This window comes from Sciurus vulgaris (assembly GCF_902686455.1).
Source record: "Sciurus vulgaris genome assembly, chromosome: 15".
NCBI lineage: Eukaryota > Metazoa > Chordata > Mammalia > Rodentia > Sciuridae > Sciurus > Sciurus vulgaris.
Window position 1 is genome coordinate 12,955,793 of NC_136476.1, and position 10,781 is coordinate 12,966,573.

Below are 10,781 nucleotides of genomic sequence, written 5' to 3' on the forward strand. Positions count from 1 at the left end.
AACCCATCTACAACTGACAATGATTTTAAAAGATTAGTAGAGAACATTATAACAGTCTACCTCTATTCCATACGTTCAAAAACATTATCTGGAGAAATGAAAGACAAGAGACCCAAACTGAAATTCTAGAGATGAAAAGTACATTGTGTGGGATGAAAAATACAGTGTATGATATCAAGAGCAGATTAGACATGAGAGAAGAAAAGATGAGTGAATTTTTTAAAATGCTATTCATTTTGGTTTTATTTGTTCTTTATACAAGACATAGAGTGTATTTTGATACAGACATACATGGAGTATAACTTACTCTAATTAGGATCCCAGTTTGTGGTTTTACATGATCTGGAGTTTCACTGGTTGTGTATTCATATATGAACATAGGAAAGTTATGTCCAATTCATTCTGTTGTCTTTCCTATTCCCAATCCCCTTCCCTTCCCTTCGTTCCCCTTTGTCTAATCCAATGAATTTCTATTCTTCCCCAACCTTTATTGTGTTCAACATCTCTAGCGATTACAGAAATGCAAATTAAAACTACCCTGAGATTCCATTTCACTCCAGTCAGAATGGCAATTATCAAGAATACAAGTAACAATAAATGCCGGGCAAGGATGTGGGGAAAAATGTATGAATACACTCTTACACTGCTGGTGGGAATGCGAAGTGTGCAACCACTCTGGAAAGCAGTATGAAGATTCCTCAGGAAACTTGGAATGGAACCACCATTTGACCCAGTTATCCCACTCCTCGGTTTATACCCAAAGTACTTAAAATCAGCATACTATGGTGACATAGCCACATCAGTGTTTAATAGCAGCTCAATTCACAAAGCTTAGATGTGGAACCAACCTAGGTGCCCTTTGACAGATGAATGGATAAAGAAAATGTGGTATAAATACACAATGAAATATTACCCATAAAGAAGAATGAAATTATGGCATTTGCCAGTAAATGGATGGAACTGGAGACAAACATGCTAAGTGAAATAAGCCAATCCCCCCAAAAACCAAAGGCCAAACATTCTCTCTGATATGTGGGTGCTGACACACAATAAGGTGGGTAGGGAAGAATAGGTGGTCACTGAATTAGACAAAGGAAAATGAAGGGAAGGGAGTGGGGTTGGAAATAGAAAAGGCAGTAGAATGAATTGGACATAACTTTCCTGTGTTCATATGTGAATACACCATCAATGAAACTATATATCATGTCTTCCAATTGATGAATGGATAAAGAAACTGTGGTATATATATACAATGGAATATTACTCAGCCATAAAGAATGATAAAATTATGGCATTTGCAGGCAAATGGATGAAATTGGAGAATATCATGCTAAGTGAGATAAGCCAATCTCAAAAAACCAAAGGACGAATGATCTCGCTGATAAGCAGATGATGACATATAATGGGGGGAGGGGTTAGCGTTAGGGTTAGGTTTAGGGTTAGGGTTAAGGAAGGGGGCAAGAATGGAGGAAGGAAGGACTGTATAGAGGGAAAAGAGGGATGGGAGGGGTGGGGGGGAAGGGAAAAAAAATAACAGAATGAATCAAACAACATTACCCTGTGTAAATCTTTGATCATACAAATGGTATGCCTTGGCTCCATGTACAACATGGAGAAACAACATGAATTCCATTTGTTTACAATAAAAAAGAAAAAGAAAAAAAAGAAAAACTCTATATCATGTATAATCACAGAATGGGATTCTAATTAGAGTAAGTTTTACTCCATATATGAATAATATACAAAATACATTCTAATGTCACGTATATCTAAAAAGAACAAATTTTAAAAAGTTAAAAAAAAATAATATAGGTGCTAGGGATGTAGGCGAGTGGCAGAGCACCTGCCTAGCATGCATAAGGCCCAGGACTCCATCCCCGGCAATTCCAAAAAAAAAGTTCATGCAGATTGGAGGGGTAAGAAAGTAAGTGTGCTTTATTCGTCATGGAATGGTACAATGTTAACTTTAAGCAGACTGTGAAAAGTTAAAAATATATATCATAATCTTTAGAGCAACCACTGTAGATTAATTCATTGAAAAAACTGCATATTAACTCCTTGAATAAGCAGATCTGGTGCTATTTACAACTTAGGGTAAACTAACTTAAAATTCTACTTTCAGGGTCTTTTTAGAGCCCAGAGCAGCAACGATAACTTAGAAAATGTCACTGGGTGGGTGGGTGGGGGTGGGGGGGGAGGAAGTACTATCTAAAAAATTTATTAAAAAGTGCCTAGGAATAAACCTAAAAAAATGTGTAAGCTTTTTTTGGTGAGAATTATAAAACCCTGCTAAAGACACTTAGAAATCTAATGTTCCTGAATAGGGAGTGGGCATGGTATCATAAAGAAAATACTCCCCAAATTTTTCTAAAATTTCAGTGCAATTATAATCGAAATTCTAAAAGGGAGTATTAATTCTAAAAGGAAATATAATTACAGAAAGTAAATGTGTTGTTACCAAGATGGCAGGGGTTGGTGGGGGAAGGAGGAAGAGATTACAAAAAGGCAAGAGGAAGCTTTTCAGAGTGATATGTATATTATATTGATTATTTATGGTTTTACATATGCATATGTCAAGTGGTATACTTTAAATATATGCAGTTCACTGTATGTAAGACAGTAAAAAGCTGTTTTTTTTTTTTAAAGTCAATGAAACCAAAAAAAAAAGGGTTTTTAGAAACATATACAGATGTATATCTGTATTATAAATTACAAAGAAAAAGTAAAAAAATGATAACTCAAAATTAAAAATAGAATTACTTGGAGTGAGAGAAAGGGTGCCAATGTGAGAGATGTACTACAAGCAGCTTGTCATGTTCTGGTATTGGTATAACTCTATTTCAGAAACTGAGTCCTGGGTGTTAGCACAAAAAGACCAAGCAGGATGCAAGCTTCACGCGTCAACTCAGCTCTTTAGTCAGGGGTATGAAACAGTGTCCCTGGACCCCGCTCCTGGTGGAAAATGAGTCACTAAACAAAGAGAGACTGGGTTTATAAAGGTTATTTCGTTAGACGGTCAGGAATGCTGGCCCCTTCAGTCAAGGTTTGTGGACAATGCCAAAAAGGATCTTGCTTTAGAGGAGAAACACCTCCTACAAACTGTTTCTTTTGAAGATGATAAAACATTTCCTCTTTGCCTAAAATCAGCATCTGGAAAATATTCATCTTGGGAGATGAAAACTGTCAATGCATGGCCTTCACTTTTAATCCCTTTTCTTTTTCTCAGGCCTCATTATTTTGGGAATTTCTTATTCTCCATATCCATTACTAGGTATCTTACTATCATTCTTTAAATTACATGCATATTTTATACAACCTTTTGCATAATATAATAAATTTCACGATTTCAAAAAAGAGGGCCAGGGGATAGGAACACAAAAGAATAGATAATTAACTATATTCTGTTGTTCCTGGGGCTGAGTTCCTTTCAAAACTTTTAAACAAACTGCAGCTAGGATTAAGCTCTTTCATTTGATCTGGGCCATTAGTTTGAAAATGGTACACTCTTCATCGGTTAGAAACAAATGTGTTATCAACATCAAGTAAGGGCCAAGAAAAACAGAAAAGCTATCGCTTACTATCCTATTTCTGCTACTAAGGAATCAATTACTCTAACCACTCACAACCCCCTGGAGTGGTAGGCACAAAGAGCAATTAATATTTAGTCCGTATGTACCACCTGGCAAAGAATTATCTTTGCGCACATTTTTCTCCCCCCCGCAAGATTACATCCGCTGGGAACAGTGGCCCATGCCGGTAATCCCTGCTACACTGGCAGACTGAGGCAGAAGGATCTCAAGTTCGAGGTCAGTATAGCAATTTAAGAAAAACCCTAAAGAAAAATGGTTGAGGATGAAGCTCACTGATAGAGAAACCTTGGGTTCAATTCCACTTAAGGGGATTATAAATTTCTTCCTTCAAAGCACTGATAATAACTTTATGTTTCTTCCATTTTTTTGTTTACTTGTACTGTCTTTATCAAACTATAGAAATTAAAGTACTAAGGCAAACATATTGAGGTTGTTTCCATGTCACCTCACCCGACAATACACCATTTTGCTGCTAATGGTTTTGCAATCCCAGTCTGACCACAGGCTTCCAACAAAATAAGAAGTCTTAGGTTTCAGCTGGAAGAGAGGAGCCGAGCTATGCTCCTGGCTTGGTTCTTGCCAATTACTCAGCTCTTATGGATGAATTGCACATCTTGTCTGCAACTTCAAGTTTTTAATCAAGAGATCTTTGAGGAATGGTTTCGACTTCACTTTCCACAGCAGGCATTTTAAAGCACTGTTGTTGATTCTTTGCATGTTGGTTTTTAATATTTCCCTGGACCCGGACGCCGTGTAAAGCCTCTGTTTAACACTAGAATATTAGGCATCTACATAACCTGTGTCCTAATCTCGAGACACCGTCCGCGGTCACTGACACGAGGAAGGGAATATTACTAACACATACATTTTGAAGGTCTTAAATTTCCTGAAAAGGGTGCAGAATGTAAGGCGCAGCCCGGAATCTCACAACTGCTACCGGACTCCTGAGTAAAGGTCACGCCCCCTGCGGGAGACTGTACTGGGTCTTTAATCCGCCCGCCACCGCCTTCCCGCCTCCCTCCGGGACGCGCACTTCCGGCCGCGAGGGCGTTCGGGAGCGCGCGCAGCGAGCCTCCACCAACCAGAGACCGCGTCTAGCCGGCGCGAGTGCGCGCGCGCACATTCGTGCGCAGGTTCGAATCTCCGCCGCTTCGCGGTTGCTGCCCAACGTCTGGGCCGCACCTCCGCGGCGGCTAAGGCCGAGTAAGAGGGCGACGCTTCCCTCGATCCGGGCCGCCCCGCCCCCTTCCCCTCGCCACCTTCCAGACGCTGCCTTGCTCGATTCGGCCTCGCCCCGCCTCGCCCTCCCTCGCGCTCCACCCCACGGCTATCTGCGCTCGGTCCCCGCGCCCCGCCGTCTCCGCCCGAGCCCTTAGGCCCATGGCCAAGCGGCGTGCGGCCGAGCCGCTGACGTTCCACGTGCCTTGGAAGCGGCTCCTGCTCTGCGACTTCACCGAGGAGCCGCCGCCGCCGCCGCCGCTCTGGATCCCGCCGTCGGGGGCCTCGCATCCCGGGCTACCGCGAAAGCGCAAAATCGACGCAGGGGCCATGTCAGAGCCTTCGGCTTCGCCCAGCAAGCGCCGCGACAGCGGGGACAGCAGCGCCCCGAGCGGCGGGGAGCATGAGGGCCGCGGCCTGGAAACGGGCGAGCCCCCGTTGTCGCAGCTGCCCGGAGTATCCCGGGGGCCGGGGGAGGAGCCCCGGGATGCCCAGCCCCCGAGGGGCGGTGGCGACGACGGGGCGGGGCGCCCAGGGCCCCCGCGGGAAGACTGGGGGGCCGCATCGCGCCAGGTAGGGGCTGGGGGCTGGTGGGCAGAGGGCGGAGGGCTCGCCTTTTGCGCCTAGGAAGGAACGGATTACCCACCCTCGACTTGTGTCTGTTAAGACACCCCCCAAAAGGCGAAAAGCCGGGTCCCGGCTGTGGGAATGGACGCTGACCCCTCCCCCGGGCAGCACGCGGCGCCCAAAGCCTGCCCTTGGCAGTATTTGGAGCGAGTTTGAGGGAAAGCACAGGTAGACCAGGTGGAGGTGGAGGTGGAGGTGGAGGTGGCCCTGTAGCATCAGCTAGGGCGCTGTGTAGCGCGGGCCTTGCAGACTGTAGGACCTGGTACAGATGTTGACTCTGAGAGGTGCAGCTCAACGACGAACGTCGGGGAAAGGGATAGCGTGGCCCTCCTAGGTTTAACCTCCTAGGTTTAGTCCAGAAGTCGGGACAGAGTAAGGAGAGAGTTATCAGTCTTGGTAGCCATCAGTTAATTGGGCCTGATACAACCCTTTCGGCAGAGAGGAAGCCCTTTTGCATCTTGGGAAAGCCCTTTTTTTAACTCTTCACTGTTAAATCCCATCATATGAAGACGGATTGTTGGCATTTGTGCACTAAAGCACTTATGAGAATCACGGGGCTCCTCTTTTTTCATCCCTATGTATCTTAAGAATCCTTAAAAGATCTGATTTGTCCAGATATCCCAGCCTCTAGTTGTTTGTGATCCTACTAAATACTAGAAATCTGATTAGTCCAAATCAAGATGTGCTGCTCTAAGTGCAACACACGAGATTTTAAAGATTGAGTAAGAAAAAAGGTAAACTATATGTTGATTACTCAAGCTGTATTAATTTGAACATAGCTTATTAAATAAAATATATTAATTTCATCAATTTTACTTTTTCAGTATAACTACTAGAAAATGTTTATTTTATTGCTTATATTATGTATTGACAGCTTTGGTCTAGATTTAGGAATTCAAGCTACTTTTTCCCAGTTCTGGGTTGACCTTCTAGGGAAGTTGTCCCGGGTGGAAAAACCAAATGTAGGGGCTCAGAATTCACCAAACTTTTCCACCGCTGTAGTATAGTATCCACTCAACATATTGTCTTAAGTATTTTGTGACAGAGCTGATTAACTACCTTGCAGGGGGAAAAAAAGACAGTTCCTTTGTTCCTGAAAAAAAAAAATTGAGAATTTTATAGTTAGGAAAAAAAGATTTTTCCTGCGAGAGAAATTATCTTCTAGATTTAATCACTATAATCACCATTTCTGGATGAAATTAGAAATTGTAAGTACTTCTACTTCCAGTTTTTTTGAATTTAGAATAAACATCAGCCTTACTTGGGATTTTTTTCTTCAATAACAATGATAGTCATCCACACCTGTTGATTATGGAGATAGGTCCTTTGTAGTTAGAAACTATCCTATTCAGACTGTTTTTGGGACTTCATCCATAGGTAGGTTTGTCTTTCCTATCACAATGTGGTATGTATCATATGCCATAGAACTGATAAGAGGGAAATAAGAAAATAACAGGCAAAGAAAGAGTGTGGTAAACTTAATCAAAGACACTTGGCTTAGAGTCTGCGAGAAACAACTATACCTTAAAAAGTGACTAAATCTGGCAGTGCTGTATTTCCATTAGTTGCTGCAAGCATGTGGCAGGGAAGAAGTTTGACTCTTGAAGTTTCTTTACTGAGACTGGTCTCCTGTTCCTTTTTCTTTGGGGAAAACCTGGAACACTCAAAATTCCTTCTTTTTGTTAAGTCTCTTCCTCTGAATCAAAGAGATAGATATGCTTTCTTCTGCCCCCTTCTTGACTTTGCTTGCCAAGACACAGACTTGCTGTTTTAAGATTATTATAGCTAAATTACAAATGGAAAACAGGATATAACAAAACTGTGGCAATGGAAAAATCTTGTTTAGTTCAATGTAATATTTGTATGATTTTTGTTGTGTTGAGAATAGAGCTTAAATACCTGTCCTCACCCCTGAGATTTTATTTAGGAAATACTACTTCAAACCTTCTTTCTAAATCAAAGATGCAATCTATGCAGAATATGGTACTTCTTTGAGGGTAGGAGGGTACTGAGGATTGAACCCAGGGACACTTTGCCTCCAAACTATATCCTCAGAGCTTTTAAATTTTGAGACAGGGTCTCACTGATTTGCTTAGGCCTAATTAAGTTTCTGGGGCTGGCCTCAAACCTATCCTCCTGCCTTGGCTTCACAAGTTGCTGGCATTACAAGCATGGGCCACTGTGTGCAGCAAGATCCTTCTTTTCTGTCCTGAAATCTCAGTATATTTCCTACGTTGGTTTCAGATTTTTTTTTTTTTTTTTTTTTAACTGGAGAACTTAAAAAGTGAGATATTAAGTATACACATTTTTTTTCATGTTAGTGTCATTTTATGCATGTTCATTCCTCTACCCATGTTCTCTTTTAGCTGCTTTTAACAGTAAGCAGATGTTTCACTAAGGAGAAGGTAATTGATGTTTCATATTCATTTTGGAATGTAAAACCTTGCAATATTGAGCAATTACTGGGTTAACCCTAAATTCCCACAATAGTCCTACTCCATGTTACCAGTGAGATCAAGAACAGAGTTATGCAAACCTACGTCTGCTGGGTGGCAAAGTTTGTGCTTTTATCCATTAGGTTATACTGATATCAATAGCCCACCCCATCTTTTTTAATCTTTGCTTATAAGTAGATAATTTTAACAATGAACTTTCCTAAAGAAAACTAGGACTTTGTTTTAACCTTGTTTATTTATTAAAGGGAAATTTTTCTTTTATAAATTATTGACATTATATTTTTATCCCAATATTAAGACATCTCCAAAAGACTTGATTTTTTAAGTCTTAAATTTTAAGACACAGAATGAACTTCCTACTGAGACTTTATTATAGACTTGTGCTCTCCAGTACAATAACCCGTAAATACCTGTGGCCAACGAGCTTTGAAGTGTGACTGGTCTGAATAATGTTAGAAATATAAAATGCCAGGATTTGAAAACCTAGAAAGGATATATTAATTTTTAAAATATTGACTATGTTAATGTTTAGGATGTATTAGGTCAAATAAGATGTTAAGGTAGCTAGTCATGGTAGTGTGTGCCTGTAATCCCAGCAACTTGGGAAGTTGAGTCAGGAGGATGGCAAGTTTGAGGCCAGCCTCAGCAACTTAGTTCTTTCTTGTCTCAAAAAATAAAAAGGACTGGGGATGTAGCTCAGTAGTAAAGCACCCTTGAGTTTAAGTCCTAGTACCAAAAAAATTATAAGAAGATATTTACATTATTTCACCTGGTTCTTTTTTGACTGTGGTTACTAGAAAATTTTAAATTATATATGTAGTTCCCATGATATTTATATTAGACAGTGCTGCTATAGCAAATATAAAGTAAGAGCATAACATAGTAGAATATATTTGGATATTGATCTGGGAATGGTGTTAATTTTCAGAATCATGACCTTGTAAGCCTGCATGTAATTCCAGGACGACTTTTTTACACAGAGTATTTGGGAGATGCTTAAAATTCTGTGCCAGTTTTTAACTTCATTACTTGAAATAATTTTTTTTAGTCATTTTAGAGTAAGCTGCTAAATTTTTAAGGGACCAGCACTCATTTGAATTGATAAAACACCAGTCAAGTAAAAGACCAAAAATAAGTTATGAGGGTATGTGTATGTATGTAAATTCTTATTTTTCTCATTAAAAATAAAATTGAAAATGATATTCAGACATTTTCCTTTTTTTTTTTTTTTTTAGTACCAGGGTTAGGGTTAGGGTTATTTTATTTAGCGACAGGTTCTCACTAGGTTGCTGAGGCTGGCTTTGAACTTGCTATCCTTCTGCCTCAGCCTCTTTGCCACTGGGATTACAGGGGTGAGACACTGAACCTAACCAGACGTTTTCTTTGATGAAAAATTAGAAAATTCTGGAAAGATGTTCATGAATAAAGTTCTTTTAAATGTACACTATTAGCAAATATTTTTCAAGATTCCATAAATATTAAAATGTGCAGATTTAATTGAGTATGTGAAGTATTTTGATTAGACAAAATTAAAACTATATATTTAAAATGCTAAGTAAGACTGCAAAGTCTATTGAGTTTGCTTTTTTAAAACAAGGAAATTTGTTTCCTGGTGAGGTAAACCTTTTGAGTTACTGGTATATTTTTGTTTCTTTTTCTTAAAGCACAATGAAGAATTTTGGCAGTACAATACTTTCCAGTACTGGAGAAATCCTTTACCACCTATTGATCTGTCAGACATCGAAGATGTGAGTGAAAACAACCAGACAGAAGCAACACTGGAAGGCAAGAATGAAGTGGTTGAGATTGACATGGAGTCCTGACATAAGGAGCTGAAGAAATGGGATTCCCTGAATTTGAAGAGACATCTTTAAGTGAATTCATGTATTTTTTAGGAAAAAGTTGTTTTCCATACTTGATGTGGTATCATTTCCAAACCTGAAAAATGAGGAAAGGTTGTATTGAAGATAAATGCCTGTAGTTACTACTGAACCTACCAATAGGGATTTGGCAACAACATAGCAGTTGTAGATGAAATATTTATGTATGTATTTTAAAAGAAAAGTTTTTGTTTGGGTTCTGACTTTTAAGAAACTGATCTTATGAGAAGGAATTCTAGAAGTTTTAGGAATGCATGGGAAATACTCAAATCTTTCTCCCATCTACACCAAAAAGTTTGTGGCACGTGAATATCATTTTATAATAACTTATTAATAAAATAAAATTTCTAATACATCTTACTGAGTCGTCTTAGTTGAACAAATAACTGACTTGAACATCTATGCAAACTTAAAATGTGGGGGATTCTTTCTGAAAGTTAGTATTGTTTTTAAAAGGCTTTGTAAAAATAAGTAGTGAGAATTTCAATTTGGGTAGCATATTTAAATGACTTCCAATATTTGATGTTTGTTAAACTGTACTATGGGTAATCAAAAATGGATAAAGAAAAGTGAGAAAAAGTCAGTGCCTGCCCACTCCCTCCCTTTCCAATATAAAAGGAAAGAAATTTATCATGACCAGTTTCTTAGTTTTGAATTGATTTGAGGGCATGTTTTTTATTGCTTATTAATTTACACCTATAGTTCTCAACGCTGACAGCACTTTAAAAATCTTTGCCTGAGACCCATTTTAGAGATGCTCAAGTATTCTGAGGTGGGCCATAGATATTACTATTTTTTTAAACACCAGTCCTCCTTTCCTCCATTTCTTTAATGTGCAGACAGGGTTGAGAACCACTAGATCAATGGTAGTTTTCCTGTTTAAAGGAAATAACTAATTTGAATTGAAGCAATGCCTGTTAATTAGCTTTGTTTTATTTTGCTCCATTGATGACTTTGTCACAAATAAGTTATTGTGCTGCTGTTACTTTTCATTGTTTAAAAAAAAAATT

At 39.4% G+C, this 10,781-nt stretch overlaps 1 protein-coding gene and 1 long non-coding RNA gene across 2 annotated transcripts in view; one reads left to right on the top strand and one right to left on the bottom strand.

Moving 5' to 3' along the window:
- LOC306644828 overlaps positions 1 to 5,147 on the bottom strand; it is a 101,888-nt gene extending 96,741 nt beyond the window's left edge. Inside the window, exon 1 of the long non-coding RNA XR_013759480.1 lies at positions 5,014 to 5,147. This is a non-coding gene — a long non-coding RNA (uncharacterized lncRNA). The remainder of the gene's footprint in view (positions 1 to 5,013) is intronic.
- Positions 2,696 to 10,135, top strand: LOC306644825 (uncharacterized protein C9orf40). The gene is made up of 2 exons (XM_079112113.1): positions 2,696 to 5,381; positions 9,556 to 10,135. The coding sequence occupies exons 1-2, from the start codon at positions 4,971 to 4,973 to the stop codon at positions 9,712 to 9,714; spliced, it is 570 nt and encodes a 189-aa protein (XP_078968239.1). The 5' UTR covers positions 2,696 to 4,970; the 3' UTR covers positions 9,715 to 10,135.
- Positions 10,136 to 10,781: the final 646 nt, after the last annotated feature.